General features: G+C 42.2%; 2 protein-coding genes across 7 annotated transcripts; both read left to right on the top strand.

Annotated features, from left to right (window-relative positions):
* The first annotated feature begins 353 nt into the window (after positions 1-353).
* LOC106579075 (zinc finger protein 679) lies at positions 354-6,907 on the top strand. Of its 4 annotated transcripts, none has more exons than XM_045702588.1 (4): positions 355-1,675; positions 3,588-3,683; positions 5,199-5,389; positions 5,523-6,907. In XM_045702588.1, the coding sequence occupies exons 3-4, from the start codon at positions 5,200-5,202 to the stop codon at positions 6,464-6,466; spliced, it is 1,134 nt and encodes a 377-aa protein (XP_045558544.1). In that variant the 5' UTR covers positions 355-1,675; positions 3,588-3,683; position 5,199; the 3' UTR covers positions 6,467-6,907. The 4 variants fall into 4 exon arrangements, with proteins under 4 accessions (XP_014014085.1, XP_045558544.1, XP_045558543.1 ...); XM_045702587.1 differs by having other exon boundaries at positions 3,578-3,683; XM_014158610.2 differs by lacking the exon at positions 3,588-3,683 and having other exon boundaries at positions 354-1,675.
* A 489-nt stretch (positions 6,908-7,396) lies between these two features.
* On the top strand, positions 7,397-18,104 carry LOC106579077 (sesquipedalian-1). 3 transcript variants are annotated; one of them, XM_014158613.2, is made up of 4 exons: positions 7,397-7,536; positions 10,226-10,347; positions 16,816-17,122; positions 17,527-18,104. In XM_014158613.2, the coding sequence occupies exons 2-4, from the start codon at positions 10,267-10,269 to the stop codon at positions 17,952-17,954; spliced, it is 816 nt and encodes a 271-aa protein (XP_014014088.1). In that variant the 5' UTR covers positions 7,397-7,536; positions 10,226-10,266; the 3' UTR covers positions 17,955-18,104. The 3 variants fall into 3 exon arrangements, with proteins under 3 accessions (XP_014014088.1, XP_014014086.1, XP_014014087.1); XM_014158611.2 differs by lacking the exon at positions 7,397-7,536 and adding an exon at positions 9,382-9,689; XM_014158612.2 differs by lacking the exon at positions 7,397-7,536 and adding an exon at positions 9,793-10,044.
* Positions 18,105-21,678: the final 3,574 nt, after the last annotated feature.

The raw sequence follows: 21,678 nt of genomic DNA, 5'->3' as shown, positions 1-21,678 counted from the left end.
TTGAACGATAATGTCCCGTCCTCCCAGAATGCCGGCCTGGTGTAGGATCAGATAGGGTCAGGTAGTGGAATAGTGGTTAGGTTTTATTGGTTGTAAGGTTAGATGGTAGGGGAATTTTTCTTCCCTTACCTTTTTGTGTCACAAAGTGTAATGAATTCACTTTCCAGAACAGTAGACAAAACAGATGAATTGGGAGTCTGTGATCATCCTGGTCCCGTGTGGCTCAGTTGGTAGAGCATGGTGTTTGCAATGCCAGGGTTGTGGGTTCGATTCCCATGGGGGACCAGTACAGAGAAAAAATGTATGTACTCACTACTGTAAGTCGCTCTGGATAAGAGCGTCTGCTAAATGACTAAAATGTAAATGTAAAATCCTCACACTCCGTACAGTAGGTGGTGGTGTATGCACCTTTCAGTTAGTTGCGATCCACCAATACAAATTTAAAGAATAAGAAAATCTGTGACCTGGTTTTGTGACGCTCGTCATTTGGTGTGACGCAGACAGGGTGGTGTGAGTGGTGAAACAGAAGAGTCATTGTCTGTCCTTTTGAGTTTTGATGTTGAGTCTTTGCCCGACAAAGTGATGTTAGGATATATAAGTTATCGTACAAGCTTTTGTGCCGAATACATTACGTTGTTACAGGTGTTAAGCTTATGGGCATGTGGCAGCAGTTTGTAGGAGGGAGGTTCCTAGGTGTGAGAAGTGTGCAAAGGGCATGAAACAAAAGAATGTGTAGCATTGAAGAAAGTAGTGGTATATGTTAATTGTAGGGGTGCCCATGGGGCTGGGGATCAGAAATGTCCGGTGCGAGAGAGGCAGGTTGAGGTTTCCAGGGTTAGAGTAGTGCAAAAGTTGTCGTATGCTGAGCCAGTGAAGAAAGTAGAGGAAAATGGGTCAAGGGGAGGGATCCTGAGAGGAGTGTTGTGAGTAGTAGAGCTGTACCAGTACAGAGGGATAGGCAAAAAATGTTATATGTTTCAGTAAGATTGGATTTTTTTCATCGATAGCAATGGTTATCAACTGTACTGCAGGGATGGAACGTAAGTCACAGAAAAATGGTGGTGGCAGCTGCAGAGAGGTATTTATTTGGGTGTGCGAAACTTGATGTCAGAAGAGTTACAGGGTGTGTTGAGTGGTAGTGTCCCATCCTTTCAGGCTGTTGGCCTGAGGTAGGACTAAATATATTTAAATAGTGGAGTGGGTTTTTAGTAAGTGTAGAGTATTTGTTTATTTTATTAATTAAAAAAAAAAATCAACAAAGTTTAAGGGAGTTTACTCCAGTCTAGTAGGTGGTGGTAATGCACCTTTTTTGGATGCCAACCGATTATAAACCTCATCGAAGAATGTCCGTGACCTGGAAGTGCTTTCTTATTCCTGCCTGCTTCACAGCAGGCGTCATACTTGGAGGCTGCTGCGTGTTTTTTTTTTCTATCAAAACGTGAACCTTAGTTCAATTAGTAAACCTGTTTTCATACGAGGATTATTTCGTTTACAATGTACATTTTATCATCATTACTTTAAAAAGTTGTAAGCCAAAGGTTGGACACGTTTTTTTTTTTCCTGGCGACTGTGGTGCACTGTGCTAACTATCGCGTTAGCTGGCTAGCCCATTCCCCATACAAACTTGTCTGTTGTTTTGGACACCTAGACGGCGGATAAGGGTCAACAAAGAGAGGTATCTATTGTTTGACTTTTTTTGTATAAACTTGAGTGTCATACACAAAGTGTATCCCACTCACTGACTGGTTTTCCACCACTAGAGTGTGTTGTCACGATACCAGAATTTCTTTCGATACCAGTTTTAGTAACTCGATACCATGGCACTTGATCCAGACGGATAACTCAGCTAACGTTACTGCTCTGTTTTATCGTTGGACATCTTTTGAGTTCAATATCATTACATTTTAAATTTGATGTCAACATTTTTCAGAGACAGCCATGTATGCATAAATTAATAAATTGTACAATCATAATTAATTTGACAGTTTTTACCAATGTAACTACATAACGGTAATAATTTATTTGAATGGTAAATCTCTATTGGTAAACATGGTAAATCAAGATGGCCTAGGCGGCCTATTCACAATACAGGTGAAAGCATATTTTCACTATTAAAATCCAATTGTATTTGTCACATGCGCCGAATACAACAGGTGTAGACCTTACAGTGAAATGCTTACTTGCAAGCCCTTAACCAACAATGCCGTTTGAAGAAAATACTTTAAAAATTATTTAATGTAGCTACAGGTGCCAATCTGTTTCCCTCCCATTTGGGACTTATTTTATTGTACTGATCAACATTTACAATCTCTTCTATTATGAAATCCATTAATGAAGTCATTCATGACGAGGCATATAGGCCATCTGTAAATAGCCCATCCAACTACCTCATTCCCATATTGTTAATCTTTCTGCTCCTTTGCACCCCAGTATCTCTACTTGCACAGTCATCTACTGCACATCTATCACTTCATTGTTTAATTGCAAAATTGTAATTACTTCGTCACTATGGTCTATTTATTGCTTACCTCCCTAATCTTACCTCATTTGCACACACTGTATATCGATTTTTTTTCTATTGTGTTATTGACTGTACATTTGTTTATTCCATGTGTACCTCTGTTTGTGTCACACTGCTTTGCTTTATCTTGGCCAGGTCGCAGTTGTAAATGAGAACTTGTTCTCAACTGGCCTACCTGGTTAAATAAAGATGAAATTAAATTTAAAAAAATAATATATGCCCATATAGCCAGTTGAGGGAGACGTTACAGACGGTGGGAAAGTATCTTTGGATGTGATGCAGAGACGACGAAGTGAATTAATAACGTTTTTGGTGACAGCTTTGAAATCAGCATATTTTGAATTATGATTTGCATTAGATCACAAAGTACTAGGGTTGTGAATTGTTTGACGTTAGCTTCAGCTGTAAGCTAGCAACGAAAGTTAACCTACAATTACAAATGGAAGCCACCGGTATCTTCTTGCATTGTAGGTTTCTAGCCTGTATGGATATTGATTTGCTAACATTTTCAACATTTCTACATGCCGTGTTGCATTATTCAAGTGTGGTAACTTCTGTGCAGCATGAGTTTTTAACTAAAAAAATTAAAAAATGCACCTTTATTTAACCAGGTAGGCAAGTTGAGAACAAGTTCTCATTTACAATTGCGACCTGGCCAAGATAAAGCAAAGCAGTTCGACACATACAACAACACAGAGTTACACATGGAGTAAAACAAACATGCAGTCAATAATACAGTAGAAAAATAAGTCTATATACAATGTGAGCAAATGAGGTGAGATAAGGGAGGTAAAGGCAAAAAAGGCCATGGTGGCAAAGTAAATACAATATAGCAAGTAAAACACTGGAATGGTAGATTTGTAGTGGGAGAAAGTGCAAAGTAGAAATAATGGGGTGCTAAAGTAGCTAAATAAATACAATAGGGGAAGCGGTAGTTGTTTGGGCTAAATTATAGATGGGCTATGTACAGGTGCAGTGATCTGTGAGCTGCTCTGACAGCTGGTGCTTAAAGCTAGTGAGGGAGATAAGTGTTTCCAGTTTCAGAGATTATTGTAGTTTGTTCCAGTCATTGGCAGCAGAGAACTGGAAGGAGAGACGGCCAAAGGAGGAATTGGCTTTGGGGGTGACCGGAGAGATATACCTGCTGGAGCGCGTGCTACAGGTGGGTGCTGCTATGGTGACCAGTGAGCGGAGATAAGGGGGGACTTTACCTAGCAGGGTCTTGTAGATCACCTGGAGCCAGTGGGTTTGGCGACGAGTATCAAATCAAATTTATTTATATAGCCCTTCGTACATCAGCTGATATCTCAAAGTGCTGTACAGAAACCCAGCCTAAAACCCCAAACAGCAAGCAATGCATGTGAAAGAAGCACGGTGGCTAGGAAAAACTCCATAGAAAGGCCAAAAACCTAGGAAGAAACCTAGAGAGGAACCAGGCTATGAGGGGTGGCCAGTCCTCTTCTGGCTGTGCAGGGTGGATATTATAACAGAACATGGTCAAGATGTTAAAATGTTCATAAATGACCAGCATGGTCAAATAATAATAATCATAGTAGTTGTCGAGGGTGCAACAAGCACGTCCGGTGAACAGGTCAGGGTTCCATAGCTGCAGGCAGAACAGTTGAAACTGGAGCAGCAGCACGGCCAGGTGGACTGGGGACAGCAAGGAGTCATCATACCAGGTAGTCCTGAGGCATGGTCCTAGGTCTCAGGTCCTCCGAGAGAAAGACAGAAAGAGAGAATTAGAGAGAGCATATTTAAATTCACACAGGACACCGGATAAGACAAGAGAAATACTCCAGATGTAACAGACTGACCCTAGCCCCCCGACACAAACTACTGCAGCATAAATACTGGAGGCTGAGACAGGAGGGATCAGAAGACACTGTGGCCCCATCCGATGATACCCCCGGACAGGGCCAAACAGGCAGGATATAACCCCACCCACTTTGCCAAAGCACAGCCCCCACACCACTAGAGGGATGTCTCCAACCACCAACTTACCGTCCTAAGACAAGGCCGAGTATAGCCCAGTGAGGGCCAGCCAACGAGAGCGTACAGGTCGTAGTGGTGGGTAGTATATGGGGCTTTGGTGACAAAACGGATGGCACTGTGATATACTGCATCCAGTTTATTGAGTAGGGTATTGGAGGCTATTTTGTAAATGACATCGCCGAAGTCAAGGATCGGTAGGATGGTCAGTTTTATGAGGGTATGTTTGGCAGCATGAGTGGGAAGCTAGCAATGAGTAAATGGAGCAGGTAAGGGGCATGAACGGTGCACTCACTGCAGAAGGGGATATCGGCTGCGCTGATACAGACTTCATCCTCTCAATCATTATACGACGTGAGACACATTTGACAGAAGTACAGAAAGTAACAAATTCTAGTACCGAACTTTTTTTATGTTCTAGTATCGAAGTTTCAGTATACCGTGCAACACTACACTACAGAGGTACAACCAAAGAGGGTGACCAACCAATGAGCATTCTCAATGGTTGATCTTTCTGTTCGAATTGGATAAGCTGCTCAATATGTCATTCAATAACAGTCAATCCCTCCTATCAATATCTAGTGGCAGGTGAATTGACACTGCACTGTTTGCTTATCCTGAAATGGAAGTAATGCAATAGTTTTTGGTGCAGATCAGCAGACACCTATGTTTATGTTCCTTTCAGGATGTCCAAAATTGAGCGTCTGAACGCCCGTGTGGCGAAGCTGCTGACGGTGGCAGTGCATGAGGTTCTGGAGGTGGTGAAAGAGACTGTGTCTGAGTACCAGGAGAAAACAGCCAGAACTCAGAGAGAGAATGAGAGTCTGAGGAGAAGACTGCAGGAAATGCAGGACAAGATGAAGAGAGAGAACACAGGTGAGTCAAGATATTGTCTCAGTGGTGGTGGGTGGCTGGCCAACATAATCAAATCAATAAGATTTTATAGCATTTTTTTATAGCATTTTCTGCTGCTTGCTCAAGTTCACTCTTTCATCTTTTTGTTTTGCAGCTGCTAAACTTGCAACATTTCCTGCGACTGGTGGCCGTGGAAGAGCGGCCATCGAGAAACCGTCAGAGCAGGGTTGGAGCCCTATTCTGAGGCAGGACAGCCCAGAGCCCACACAGGTAGATGAGAAACCAGCGCTCACCTTCGAACAGACTGTGAGACTAAGGCAGGAGGAGGAGGAGTACAATGCACTGGAGCTGGATCAAACAGCACACTATGAGACAGAGTGTAACTTTACCTTAACCTTACCCGGGCATCACGAGGGGGTGGCACAGCAATCAGATGAAGCTGTTTCAGTCCACGTTCCTCAGGGTGTGAAAAATGACTCGCACTCAGACTTGAATAGCACTTCACAGGGAAACGCCCAGCTTGGCATCAATCTGACTGTTATCAAGACGGAACCCGAGCCCACCGAGTGCTCAGCACCCGAACCGTTGACTATCCCGGAGACCTTTGATTGTGTCGATTTAAGCTGCAATTCCACACGCTACGACCCAACAACGAATGCTCACAAGTCTCATGTGAGCACTGGACCATATAACGAACTCGTATTCGTCCACTCGAATCACAACAGCGTCGGGAGGAGGTTTGGGTTTGGGAAAAACAGCAGGGACGGGAGGAAACACCATAGGCAACACTTCAGGAGGGATGAGCCGCACAGCTGCTTTGTGTGCGGCAAGACGTTCAGCCGGGTGGGGAACCTGCGTATCCACCAGCGCTGTCACACGGGCGAAAAACCCTACTGCTGCCTTCAGTGCGGCCGGTGTTTCAGTCAGGCCGGGGACCTCAAAAAGCACAAAAGGGTCCACACAGGAGAGAAGCCATACTATTGCGGCCAGTGCGGCAAGAGCTTCAGCCGTGGGGAGAACCTAAAGAGGCATCAGAAGATTCACATCGGAGAGACCTTACATCTGCAGCAGGCGTGGAGAGATCAACAGTCGAACTAGGTGTTCAAAGCAATCTTTTCAGAAAAAACTATATAAATGCACATACAGTGCATATGAATGACTATATGAATGCACATGCTGTGCGTGGTACTGAAATTAACATAGGATCTGCAGTGCTGAAAAAGTAAAGTGATTGGGTCATACTCGTGGGTGGATTGGCTGGTTTATTCAGGTTATCGATTTAGGCAATGGGTAACATGTATTTTGACCATTAGTGGATGGCATACCTTTTGATCCACTGGAGTGTTCATTATTCAATAGGCAAACCTCTTATCACTAGCTTTTGAATAAGAAAGTGTGGTGTGAGCAACAAAATGTTTTGTACACTGAAACATTTATCTCCTCTGTACACATACAAGAAAGGCTTGGATGTTGTGTGACAAATATCTAGCATTACAACATTGTGTTCATGATGATTAAAGAGAGAAGTGAGAAAACTGAGGACTTGGGTCAGGACTCTCTTTCTACCTGTCAGAACATAGAAATAGAATGAATTGAACAGGCTTGCAACCTCTAATGCAGAGAGGAGTAGGAAACCCCGGTCCTGTAGTGCCTCAGGCATACTAATATTTTTGTTTGAACCTACCTGGAAGACCGGAGGGGTATACCAAAGATGGATATACTGGCATGTCTTTCCACCCTAACAATGGAAGTCGTCGTTCACAAAACAGCACGGTGGGCTGTCTAGCTCCTGCCTATCCTTTCTTTGAATTGGTGGATACAGCTCATTATTGTAATTTATTTTTTAATATTCGATGTGGTTTGTTGACATCAACGGCCAGTATTCAATGGAGAGAGAGATGCTATGCTACTAGCCTCATGACATGAATATGCATGATAAAAAAAAAAGTCAGTATTATTAAACTTCTTGCTTGGTGGGCGAAACAATGAAAAAACAACCCCTGTTAGAGACAGATTTTCCTTCGAGTTGGGCCTCTCTTCCTCTTCGGATATACTACGAATGAAGTTGCATCTACTCATGGTTTTCTAAAGCTAGCCAGGGGTGTAATCATTACGCTGTTACTGTTTTGAAAACGGAAAACTCAAGACTTCCTATTGGACAAATTCAGGTAGGTCCTGCCCCGTTTTGTTTGCTTCTGTTTGGTTCTTCTGCTAGATGGTTTCCGTAATGACGGTGGATATTGATCGCCTGCCTACTGTTTACTCTAGAAGGTTTATAGCTGCGTGTGCGTGTCGAACTCCTCGTTGAGAATGCTGAAACAGACACATTTTCATTTGTGCCGAAATTAAATTCAGCAGGCTATGGTGTGAAAAGTATTTTTTAGAAGTGCGGTCTTTATTTTATTATCGTTAAGGCCGGTTATGGTGTGCGTATTAATGCATGAGCACCTTTCCCCCCCCTCCTATCGATACAATAATTGTTAATTCCTACAAAAGTTTTTTACCGTGTGAAATTTCAAATGCATTCTGTCATTACTAAATTTGATAGGTATTAACGTTACCATTTAACACAAACATTGGATTAGAATATTTAATCCGTCATTTTCCTCAAATGAAGGGGATGATGACGCAACCTTTCAGGATAAATGGCGTTCGCCTGACCCGGAGCAGGCTAGTATAGGGCTCAGGTGTGTTGAGTTTGGTCAATCATTGAAATGAACAATTAGCTTAGTTTGTCTGGTGGCTAGTTGGGACAAAACAGGAACAGGGTTATTTTAGTGTTCATCTTAGAATGTCATGCTCTAACGTTATAATCGTCATAAAGAGAGGCCTACCTCATGTTACAAAATAGCTCTAGTCTTAGAGTGGGGAATTGTGCAACTCTTAGGCTGTGTTTACACAGGCAGCCCAATTCTGTTATTTTGCTCAAACAGTGAAAAAAATATCAGCATTGGACTGCCTGTGTAAACCCAGCCTTATAGTGTTTGGTGGTCAGTCACTACTCAGACAATGAAATGGACACATGATAAGCATGTGCCTTTACTTTATTACAAACCCATGAGGATAGTACATGGCATTTAACACTGTGTGGAATTAATTTCCATGACTGTTTCCGCAATCAACATTAACATAAGCAGTTTCATCTAAGTTATTTCCATTATGTGAGCATTTGAGGCAATTGCAACACATTCAGAAACTATCACAAATCATTAACTTAATTGTACAGTTCAAAGGATAAACACCTAGTATGATTTCATAGGCTACAACACAATTGTATGGGGGTTGATGAGATTTGCATAAACCAACAGAGAAGACAATGGGGTATACATCCCCATGACAAAGGAGTCCCTTATCAACATGACCTCAGATCTAGTGTGACCTGACATTGTGAATACAGTTCATTCAATCCAATGCTGGCTTCAGTGGTGAAAAAATTGCCCAATGGTCATACTTGAGTGAAAGTAAAGATGCCTTAAAAAAATGACTCAAGTAAAAGTGAGTCACCCAGTAAAATACTACTTGAGTAAAAGTATCTGGTTTTAAAATGTACTTGTGTATGGTGGTGGGAAAAGTACTCAATTGTCACACTTGAGTAAAAGTAATACATCAATTTTAAGCAAACCATATTACAACGTTTTATTTTTTACAGACAGACAAGGACACACTTCCAACACACATAATTTACAAGCCCAAAATTTGTGTTTAGTGATTGCGCCAGATCTGAGGCAGTAGGGATGACAACGCATTATATTGATAGGTGTGTGAATTGGTCCATATTGCTGTCCTGCCAGAGCATTCCAAATGTAAGAGGTACTTTTGGGTGTCAGGGAAAATCTATCGGAGTAAAAATTATATATTTTCTTTAGCAATGAAGTGGAGTAAAAGTTGTAAAAAAAATATATAGTAAAGTATAGATACCCCCAAAAAACGACTTAAGAAGTACTTCAACGTATTTTTACTTATTAAGAACGTTATACCACTGGCTTTATCAGCATACAGTTGAGGGGCGTGGGCCCATGTTACCTATGCGGCGTTGACGTGGACGATGTGCTCAGTTGAGCGCTCACCTTAGTTACCAGGAAGTGTTTGACAACACCCAAGGAGCTGGTGGGACGGTTTTGTCTAGAAGGGATACAGTTTATGTCACAATGTACTTTTTGTAGCAGGTTGGGATAACCTAATTCTAATAATTTGTTACGTTAATTAAGGTTAAGAAAAGGGTTAGGTAAAATGCAACATTTTATTTTTACGTCAATTTGACAACAACAGTATACGGTCTAGCCAATACCTGCCGAGCCTTTACACGTTATTCTACAGAGAGGTGAGTAAACAACCCAATTTACCATATGCTCTTTTACTAGGCATACTCATTTGAGTTCCTCACGATGAAGAGAAGTAGCCTACGACTTCTTAGCCCAATAATATTACAAAACTTCCCTTTGCCTTTATTTTACAAATGCGGAAGCAGATACGTTTAAGGCATTTCTCATGATGAACGCTACAGTAGCTTATGCGTTTTTGTTTTACGGATTCCCATAGCTGCAACAAAGCATTACAATTGTGTATAATAATTACGGATTGTGAACGGTAACTAAACAATCGAGAGAATGAATTTGCGCATATTGAATAAGCCTAATATTCGTAAAGATGCGTCATTTCACCCTCACAGCAATGAAGTAAGCGAACTTTGTATTACTATCTCAAAGTTCAAACGCACATGGCGTTAAATCATTAGACAAAAAATCATTCGATAATTCAAAAATATTTGAATATTTTTTTGACAAGTAAAGTCCGCAGTGAGAGAATGTGCTGCAGTGACGTGGTGGGTGCCCTACTAACTTCCTTGTTTTTATGTAGCCCGACTCCAGCTACTCCTATGGTAAAAGCATGGTGTTGAGATGAAGATTACTGGGAAGATCCTCACTCATTTTCAGTCGTGCAGCTCACCCGTCGACAAAGAAGGATACCTGTATAAAAAGGTAACCCGATAACACGCCTTTCTGCATGTCTTACAGACTAACTTGTATATTCTATCATTTCAGCTATCACAATCCTTTGCTTGCCATCCTTGCCTTTTTAATTGCAGATTGACTAAATTATCAAATGCAAATTCAAAGCCAATGGTGAAGTCAGGGCAAAACATTTTACATTTACATTTTAGTCATTTAGCAGACGCTCTTATCCAGAGCGACTTACAGTAGTGAATGCATACATTTAATTTCATGCATTTTTTTTGGTACTAGCCCCCCGTGGGAATCGAACCCACAACCCTGGTGTTGCACACACCATGCTGGCGTTGCAAACACCATGCTCTACCAACTGAGCCACAGGGAAGACAAAACGAAGTGACTTTTAATTTATTTTTACTTTATTTAACCTTTATTTAACCAGGTAGGCCAGTTGAGAACAAGTTCTCATTTACAACTGTGACCTGGCTAAGATAAAGCAAAGCAGTGCGACAACAACACCAACAGAGTTACACTTAAACAAATGCACAGTCAATAACACAATAGAAAAATCTATGTACAGTGTGTGCAGATGTAGAAGAGTAGGGAGGTAAGGCAATAAATAGGCCATAGAGGCGCAATAATTACAATTTAACATTAACACTGGAGTGATCAATGTGCAGATGATGATGTGCAAGTAGAGATACTGGGGTGCCAAAGAGCAAGAGTATAGATCACAATATGGGGATGAGGTAGTTGGGTTTGCTATTTACAGATTGGCTGTGTACAGGTGCAGTGATCGGTAAGCTGCTCTGACAGCTGATGCTTAAAGTTAGAGAGGGAGATATAAGACTCCAGCTTCAGTGATTTTTGCAATTCGTTCCAGTCATTGGCAGCAGAGAACTGGAAGGAAAGGTGGCCAAAGTAAGTGTTGGCTTTGGGGATGACCAGTGAAATATACTTGCTGGACCGTGTGCTACGTGTGGGTGTTGCTATATGTACCAGTGAGCTGAGGTAAGGTGGGACTTTACTTAGCATAGACTTATAGATGACCTGGAGCCAGTGGGTTTGGCGACGAGTATGTAGTGAGGGCCAGCCAACGAGAGCATACAGGTCGCAGTGGTGGGTAGTATATGGGGCTTTGGTGAAAAAACAGACGGCACTGTGATGGACTACATCCAGTTTGCTGAGTAGAGTGTTGAGCTATTTTATAAATGACATCACCAAAGTCAAGGATCGGTAGAATAGTCCATTTTACGAGGGTATGTTTGGCAGCATGAATGAAGGAGGCTTTCTTGTGAAATAGGAAGCCGATTCTAGATTTCATTTTGGATTGGAGATGCTTAATGTGATTCTGAAAGAAGAGTTTACAGTCTAGCCAGACACCTAGGTATTTATAGTTGTCCACATATTCTAAGTCATAACCGTCCAGAGTAGTGATACTAGTCGGGCGGAAGGGTGCGGGCAGCAATCGGTTGAAGAGCATGCACTTAGTTTTACTTGCATTTTAAAGCAGTTGGTGGCCTCGGAAGGAGTGTTGTATGGCATTGAAGCTCGTTTGGAGGTTTGTTAGCACAGTGTCCAAAGAAGGGCCAGATGTATACAGAATGGTGTCGTCTGCGTAGCGGTGGATTAGAGAATCACCAGCAGCAAGAGCGACATCATTGATATATACAGAGAAAAGAGTCGGCCCGAGATTTGAGCCCTGTGGCTCCCCCATAGAGACTGCCAGAGGTCCGGACAACAGGCCCTCCGATTTGACACATTGAACTCTATCTGAGAAGTAGTTGGTGAACCAGGCGAGGCAGTCATTAGAGAAACCAAGGCTGTTGAGTCTGCTGATAAGAATGCGGTGAATGACAGAGTCGAAAGCCTTGGCCAGGTCGATGAAGACGGCTGCACAATACTGTCTTTTATCGATGGCGGTTATGATATCGTTTAGGACCTTGAGCGTGGCTGAGGTGCACCCATGACAAGCTCGGAAACCAGATTACATACTGGAGAAGGTACGGTGGGATTCGAAATGGTCGGTGATCTGTTTGTTAACTTGGCTTTCGAAGATTTTAGAAAGGCAGAGCTGGATGGATATAGGTCTATCAGTTTGGGTCTAGAGGGGGATGACCACGCCAGCTTTCCAATCTTTGGGGATCTCAGACAATATGAAAGAGAGGTTGAATAGGCTAGTAATAGGGGTTGCAACAATTTCAGCAGATAATTTTAGAAAGAGGGTCCAGATTGTCTAGCCCAGCTGATTTGTAGGGATCCAGATTTTGCAGCTCTTTCAGAACATCAGCTGTCTGGATCTGGGTGAAGGAGAAGCAGGGGTGTGGGGCTTGGGCAAGGCGCTACCCTCTGTAGCGCCTTACAGTCTGATGCCGAGCAGTTCCCATACCAGGTGGTGATGCAACCGGTCAGGATGCTCTCGATGGTGCAGCTGTCAAACTTTTTGAGGATCTGGGGACCCATGCTAAATCTTTTCCGTCTACTGAGGGGGACAAGGTGTTGTCGTGCCCTCCAAGGAACTTGAAACTCTCGTCCCGTTCCACTACAGCCCTGTCGATGTGAATGGGGGTGTGTTTGGTCCTCCTTTTCCTGTAGTCCACGATCAGCTCCTTTGTCTTGCTCACGTTGAGGGAGGGGTTGTTGTCCTGGCATCACACTGCCAGTTCTCTGACCACCTCCCTATAGGCTGTCTCATCGTTGTCGGTGATCAGGCCTACCACTGTTGTGTCGTCAGCAAACTTAATGAGTCGTGTTTGGACACGCAGTTGTGGGTGAACAGGGTGTACAGGAGGGGACTGAGCACGCACCCCTGAGGGGCCCCCGTGTTGAGGATCAGTGTGGCAGATGTGTTGGGCACTATGGTGTTGAATGCTGAGCTGTAGTCAATGAGCAGCATTCTCACATAGGTGTTCCTTTTGTCCAGGTGGGAAAGGGCAGTGTGGAATGCGATTGAGATTGCATCATCTGTGGATCTGTTGGGGTGGTATGCGAATTGGAGTGGGTATAGGGTTTCTGGGATGATGGTAATGTGAGCCATGACCAACCTTTCAGAGCACATCATGGCCACCAACGTGAGTGCTACGGGGCGTAGTCATTTAGTCAGGTTACCTTCGCTTTCTTGGGCACAGGGACTATGGTGGTCTGCTTAAAACATGTAGGTATCAGAGACTCGGTCAGGGAGAGGTTGAAAATGTCAGTGAAGACATATGCCAGTTGGTCCGCACATGCTCTGAGTACATGTCCTGGTAAGCCGTCTTGCCCCTCGGCCTTCTGAATGTTGACCCGTTTTCAAGGTCTTGCTCACAACGGCTATGGACAGCATGATCACACAGTCGTCCGGCACAGCTGGTGCTCTCATGCATGCTTCAGTTTTGTTTCCCTCGAAGTGAGCATTAAAGGCATTTAGCTTGTCTGGTAGGCTCGCGTCACTGGGCAGCTCGTGGCTGGGTTTCCCTTTGTAGTCCGTAATAGTTTGCAAGCCTTGTCATATCTGACGAGTGTTAGAGCCGGTGTAGTAGGTTTCAATCTTAGTCCTGTATTGACGCATTGACTGTTTGATGGTTCGTCTGAGGGAATAGCGGAATTTCTTATAAGCGTCCGGATTAGTGTCCCGCTTCTTGAAAGCGGCAGCTCTTTGACTTTAGCTCAGATTTTTCCTGTAATCCATGGCTTCTGGTTTGTATCTGTACCTACGGTCCCTGTGGGGACGACGTCGTTGAAGCCGGTGACTGATATGGTGTACTCCTCAATGCCATTGGATGAATCCTGGAACATATTTCAGTCTGAGCTAGCAAAACAGTCCTGTAGCGTAGCATCCGTGTCATCTGACCACTTCTTTATTGACCAAGTCACTGGTACTTCCTGCTTTAGTTTTTGCTTGTAAGCAGGAATCAGGAGGATATAATTATGGTTAGATTTGCCAAATGGAAGGCGAGGGACAGCTTTGTATGCATCTCTGTGTGTGGAGTGAAGGTGGTCTAGAGCTGGTTTATTTTCTCCCCTCTGGTTGCACATGTGACGTACTGATAGAAATGAGATAAAACGGATTTAAGTTTGACTGCATTACAGTCCCGGGCCACTAGGAGCGTAGCTACAAAAAAATATTGATAGCTCTTGGTAGATAGTGTGGTCTACAGCTTATCATGAGGTACTATATCTCAAGCGAGGAATACCTCCAGACTTCCTTAATATTAGACATCCCGCACCAGCTGTTATTGACAAATAGACACACACCCCCACCCATTTCTAAATATTGAGGGGGGAGGGGCAATTTACGTGCCTGGCTGATATGCATTTTGAGACAGAGAAACTGTTAATTAAAGTGGTTGCTTATGTTCTCAAGTATGGCCCCAAAATGACCGGGCACCACAGATTTATGTATTTATATAGAAAATATGACCGGGGCGGCAGGTAGCCAGCCTAGCGGTTAGAGAGATGAGCCAGCAACAGGACGGTTGCCAGTCCGAATCCTGGGTGTGTTCGGAAAGCTCAGTTCCAGACAGATTTTTCCGGTATCATATCCTAGATGCCATTGCCCACTGTTGTGCCCTTGAGCAAGGCACTTAACCTCTCCACAACAACTGCTTCACGGTTGCTCCAACCTCTCCAACCTTCAGAAAGTATTCATACCCCTTGACTTAATCCATATTTTGTTGTGTTACAGCCTGAATTAAAAATTGATTAAATATTTTTTTTAAGTCACTAATCTACACACAATACCCAATAATGACAGTTAAAACCTGTTTTTAGAAATGTTTGCAAATGTGTTGAAAATGAAATGCGTAACTATCGAATTTACATAACTATTCACACCCTTGAGACAATACATCACCTTTGGCAGCGATTACAGCTGTCTTTCTTCGTAAGTCTCTAAGAGCTTTGCACACCTGGATTGTACAATATTTGAGCATTATCTTTATAAAAAATGTCACGCTATGTCTAGTTGGTTGTTGATCATGGCTAGACAGCCATTTAAGTCTTTTAAGAACATTCAATGTTTAAGAACATTTTAAGAACAATTTAAAAACATTCAATGGTCTCTTGGTAAGCAACTCCAGTGTATATTTGGACTTGTGTTTTAGGTTATTGACCTGCTGAAAGGTGAAGGTGTCTGTTGGAAAGCAGACTAAACCAGGTTTTCCTCTAGGATTTTGCCTGTGCTTAGCTTTATTCCACAAATGTTTTTTTTTTTTACTCCCAAGTCCTTGCCGATGACAAGTATACCCATAACATTATGCAGCCACCACCATGCTTGAAAATATGGTGGTACTCTGTGATGTGTCATGTTGGGGATTTGCCCCAATCATAACGCTTTGTATTCAGGACATAAAGTTAATTTATTTGCCAATTTGTTTGCAGTTTTACTTTAGTGCCTTATTGCAAACAGGATACATGTTTGGAATATTTGTATTCTGTACAGTCTTCCATTTCTCTCTTTAATTTAGGTTAGTATTGCAGAGTAACTACAATGTTGTTGATCCATCCTCAGTTTTCTCCTATCACAGCCATTAAACGCAGTAATTGTTTTAAAGTCACCATTGGCCTCATGGTGAAATAAGGGGTTTCCTTCCTCTCTGGCAACCGAGTAAGGAAGGACGCCTGTATCTTTGTAGTGACTGGGTGTATTGATACACCATCCAAAGTGTAATTAATAACACAACCATGCTCAAAGGGATATTCACTTTTTTATTTTATTTTTATTTTTTTAAACCAACAGGTGCCCTTCTTTGCGAGGCATTGGAAAACCTTCCTGGTTTTTGTGGTTGAATCTGTGTTTAAAATTCACTGCTCGACTGAGGTGCCTTACAATTATCTGTATGTGTGGGGTACAGAACTCAGGTAGTCATAAAACCATGTTAAACACTATTATTGCACACAGAGTGAGTCCATGCAACTTATGTGATTTGTTAAGCACATTTTTACTCCTGAACTTATTGTGAGTAGGCCAGTGACACAAAATCTCAATTTAATCCATTTAAAATTCAGGCTGTAACCCAACAAAATGTGGAATAAGTAAAGTACTTTTCTGAAGGCACTGTATGTGTGTCTTTCGGAGCGGTTGGGATAAAGCAGAAGTGCAATTTTGACAGGCCATGACCCGGTGCACCCCGGTTCAGCCTAGTCGAAACCCCCTCAGTGACAATTGAGCAATAAACTGCAGAGGCGCACGTATTTGACTGTGTAGGCTGAGCTTGGAATGGGAAGAGTGCCTATTCAGGCCTGCACATAAAGTAAACTCGTTTTTATTGGTATTTTTTAATATGATAAAGATTTTTTGATACAGTACGAATGCCAGATATGTAAAATGTTCTCTCCAGAGCACATTCATTTGTGCTAGATTTAAGGAAAATAATATTATGTACATATTTATTTTTAATTCAGAATGATTCAACTACAATAACTATTTGCATACGCCCTGGCTGATACTGACATCAGACGTGTTGAACTGTGAACAACAGATTGTTTTGACTAAACATCCCATTGTACCTTTACATACAGGGTGAGAGAAACACTTCCTATCAGAAGCGTTGGTTTATGCTGAAGGCAAACCTGCTCTTCTACAAGGACCGGCCCAACCACCGCGACCTGCTTGGCGTCATTGTTTTGGAGGGCTGCTCAGTGCAGCTGTGCGAGTCTGAGGAGCAGTTTGCCTTTTCGCTGGTGTGGAGCGGTGAACCGGGCCTGCGCACCTACAAGCTAGCCGCAGAGGACCAGCCCAGCCAGGAGAGCTGGATCAGGGCCCTGCTGTCGGCCAACCACGGCTACCTGGCCGCGCTGGTCATGGATCTGGAGAAACAGTATAAAGGTGAATGGGTGCAGGATTTTGTTCCATTCCAGCACTAGGCAAGCTAGATAATTGGGAGTAGATGCATCAACAAGGTGTTTGCCTGGTCATGAGAGTAGCTGGAAGACAAGTGGTCGAGCTTGGTCGTTGCGAGCTAGTAGGTAAATAACCGGATTCAACTAATCATCAAGTCTTCGATTTAGTTGAAACAAGTGTTTTAGTGCTTGGCTGGAATAAAACTCTGCAGGATCAGGATTGGTGACCGCGTTGAAATGTACTTATGAGTTAGTGGTTCCCGCTACTTATACACAAGATGGTTTTACATATGCAAAGCACCTTCATCAATGTTCAGCTGTGTTTAATGAAAAAGTGTCCATGAATGTCCTAGCACCTTTTTTCTTAGTCACTCCTTCCTCCTTCCACAGAGGCCATGAAAACATTTCCTGGTGACCCATCCCAGCAGTCTACACTGGCTGCAAACACAGAGAGGCCAACTCAGTCGCTGATTTGGCTGAACTCTGGGACCGCGACCCTTTCACAGTACCTAGGGCCAAGTGTGGGAGCCGAGCATAGCTTTAGCACAAATCAAATGCTACAAGTTCCTCCCATTTCCTCTAAACCAACCAATAAGAGGTCTCCAAAACTCTGGCCCAAGAGAAATGCAAATGTTGTGCCTATTAATGTCCCAGCCCCGCCCCAAGGGGAATGGTCAGTGACTGGGTCAGGACCCAAGGTGGAATTTAGCGAACTGCACGAGGACTTTGGCAAGGAGGTGAAGGAGCTGATTGCTGATTGGTTGAGAAGGGGACAGAAAGATGTAATTCAGGAAGAAGACTTAATTGATTTTGGTTGATTCAGCATGGTATGTCACTATAAGCATGTAAACAGTCCATACCAAAGGAGTCTGTACCAATTGCAATAATGGATGCCAACATGAATTAATATTTGTGAATGTAAGAAAATATATAATGATTATTTTAAAATAAATATTTTTTAGACAGCTTCCCTCTTCCCCAATCATTTGAATTAATATCTATGATTTAAAGGGCAATCATTTATCAACAGTTGTTCTCCCCATTAGAGCCAATAAGCTACAATATTATTACATGTAATGCCGTAATAATACAGCTATTACATTCAATAGATAAACTCAAATCAATTGCATGTATTATGAGTTGTCTTCACATTGGTTGAAATTCACAAAAACCAGCATGATTCCAAAAATAGTCTAGTTTAGTCAACATAGCAACTCAACCCACACAAATTATGCAGAGGATATGAAACGCTGGTAGATGCAACCTAAAAATTAATACAGTATGGGAAATTCATTAATCTGGTGCCACTGATAACTGAGCACTCCAACACCCCATTTGGGTGTCCACAAATGTTCCTCCTTGGTGACATGAAATCACTTTTCGCTGGCACTGATCCCCACGGGACTTGTCTTATGTCAGTACCGCTAATGTGCAAAGCGAACTAAACGGTTTGGGGTACTAATTAATATGACCCCACCATCGAAAGTGCTCACGAACACGTAGGCTACATGTTGATTATTTTGCTCCACAACAGCCACAAGCTTCACAAGACTCGTCTGAAGGTAACCTGGTACCGGTTTAAAAATGTATTTAAGTACTTTAGTGCCCCCCCCAAAAAAATGGGTTAAATATGGGTAAAAAAACCAACAACAGAATATCCAGGGCCTGTATCCACAAAGCATCTCAGAAAAGGTCCTACGAATCTTAAAACTTGTTTGAAGACTAGCCATAAGACTGCTGAACAATTTATCAAATGGCCACCCGGGCTATTGACCCCCCCCCCTTTTGTTTTTACACTGCTGCTACTCGCTGTTTATTATCTATGTATAGTCACTTTACCCCTTTCTACATGTACAAATTACCTCGACTAAACTGTACCCCTGCACATTGACTCGGTACCGGTACCCCCTGTATATAGCCTCGTTATTTTGTTACTTTTATTTTTACTTTACTTACAAGCCCTTTACTCTATTTCTTGAACTGCATTGTTGGTTAAGAAAATATTTACTAAATTAACAAAGCATTTCACGGTAAGGTCTACACTTGTTATATTCTCGAGTGGCGCATATTCTCGAGTGGCTCATTCCCAGGCTGTGTCACAATCGGCTGTCATCGGGAGTCCCATAGGGCGGTGCACAATTGGCCCGTCGTCGTCCGGGTTAAGGGAGGGTTTGGCCGGGGTGGTAGGCCATCATTGTCAGTAAGAATTTGTTCTTAACTAACTTGCCTAGTTAAATAAAGGTTAAATAAACATTATGAGATCAATTAGATTTATTTTAGCTGGTAATCACGACAGTTTGAGGTACCGCGAAGGAAAGATTGTTATGACGCTCATTGACACAGTTGCAAATAATGGGGAATAACTAACCACGGTGAATGTGACTGTACAACATCTGTTGCAATGGTATAACATTTTATATAATTTTTGCCTGATACGATCACTTTGCCTACTCTTAATTATTGCCTAATATGTTGGCTTACATAACCTTTTTTTTTTATCCAATTCTGATGGTTTTTAAGAGGAATTTTGACAATATTACTGTTATATCAACACACTCATCATCACTCACGTTTAAGAACTCTAAATCGCTTTGGCACAGTAGGCGTCAAGTCACTTTCCAGTAATGTTGCATACAGCGTTGTATCTAGTGTTTGAATGGTCTATCATTTTCATCGAACACAATCAAAGTTAACATAAGCCCAATTTTAGGTATCTTTTTTTAACAATGTGATGTTTCGCTCCAAAGGGATAACATGACGTAAATGATAAAATAATTGAAAGAAAATGTTTATTTATTAGCCTAGTGGTTATATGTATTTAGGCATATGTTAAATAGGCCTCCTGTGAAAGCTTGTCAAAAGCGCAAGAGATACTGTTGCATGCAAGTCTCTAGATTTATGGATTGATCATATAGAAATATCTAAACATAATTTGAACAACTCCAAAGCAATTGCATGTGGTGCAGGAACCACTGACTCGCTGCTTTTTTTTCTATTATCAAGACACCTGCTTGTAACTCTTAACTGGTTAGGACAGCTCATGTGGTTTCTGTCGACTAGGTAGGACTCTGAGTTAAGAGGCTTTGTGTATAGCTTTTAATTTTACCCATAACAGGAAGAGTAAAATGTCTGTATTCTTACGGCAAATGTTCTACTCTGAGAGGCTTTGTGGATGCAGGTCCTGAGCTTTCTTGTATATCTCAGATAAACTACATAATCAAAAGGATGTGGAGACCTGCTCGACGAACATCTCATTCCAAAATCATGGGCATTAATATGGAGTTGGTCCCCCTTTTGCTGCTATAACTCTACTGGGAAGGCTTTCCACTAGATGTTGGAACATTGCTGCAGGGACTTGCTTCCATTCAGCCACAAGAGCAGGTGAGACCTGTCATTCATGCCAGTTTTGAGACCCACATTTTTAGCATAAAATATATAAATATATATGCCTGTTTTGATTATTATTTTGGCATTAATACGAGTCACATTTAACTTTGCAAATAATGTAAATAAATATATTAAAAAATCAATGAGTTAATAAAGCTGCATGCAAACATGGTCTGTTTTGTTTTCAAGAATAAGGCAGCTCCAAAATGCAGGTGTTTCAGCCTAGCTCGGTGCTTTCTGTGATGGAGGCGAGCCAGCAGCAAATAGGAGCGTGGTGCCGTGATTGGCTCAGTGTTCTGTCACACATGGGGAAACTACGTCACCAGTCCTTAGTAATGGGAGACATCAAAAATTCTAGTCCTCTGCGTCCTGCCGTATAGTTACATTAGTAGTGCCCTTCCAAGAAGGCTCAAGGTCATTGGCCACAGATAAAATCACATTATACAGTTGAAGTAGGAAGTTTACATACACCTTAGCCAAATACATTTAAACTCAGTTTTTCACAATTCCTGACATTTAATCCTAATAAAAATTCCCTGTCTTAGGTCAGTTAGGATCACCACTTTATTTTAAGAATGTGAAATGTTAGAATAATACTAGAGAGAATTATTTATTTCAGCTTTTATTTCTTTAATCACATTCCCAGTGGGTCAGAAGTTTACATACACTCAATTAGTATTTACTTTACTTACACCATATGTGAACTGATTGCCCCCCATCTATCTTCAGAGCTCGTGCTGCTAGGTGACGTAAACTGGGACATGCTTAACACCCCAGCCATCCTACAATCTAAGCTTGATGCCCTCAATCTCACACAAATGATCAATGAACCTACCAGGTACCACCCCAAAGCCGTAAACACGGGCAACCTCATAGATATCATCCTAACCAACTTGACCTCTAAATACACCTCTGCTGTTTTCAACCAAGATCTCAGCAATCATTGCCTGCATCCGTAATGGGTTAGCGGTCAAACGACCTCCACTCATCACTGTCAAATGCTCCCTGAAACACTTCAGCGAGCAAGCCTTTCTAATTGACCTGGCCCGGGTATCCTGGAAGGATATTGACCTCATCCCGTCAGTAGAGAATTCCTGGTTATTAAAAAAAAAATGCCTTCCTCGCCATCTTAAATAAGCATGCCCCATTCAAGAA

Source organism: Salmo salar, chromosome ssa19 (genome assembly GCF_905237065.1).
Source record: "Salmo salar chromosome ssa19, Ssal_v3.1, whole genome shotgun sequence".
NCBI classification, from domain to species: Eukaryota; Metazoa; Chordata; class Actinopteri; order Salmoniformes; family Salmonidae; genus Salmo; species Salmo salar.
Note: the sequence above shows the minus strand (reverse complement) of the source record. Positions and strands in the feature narration are given on the sequence as shown.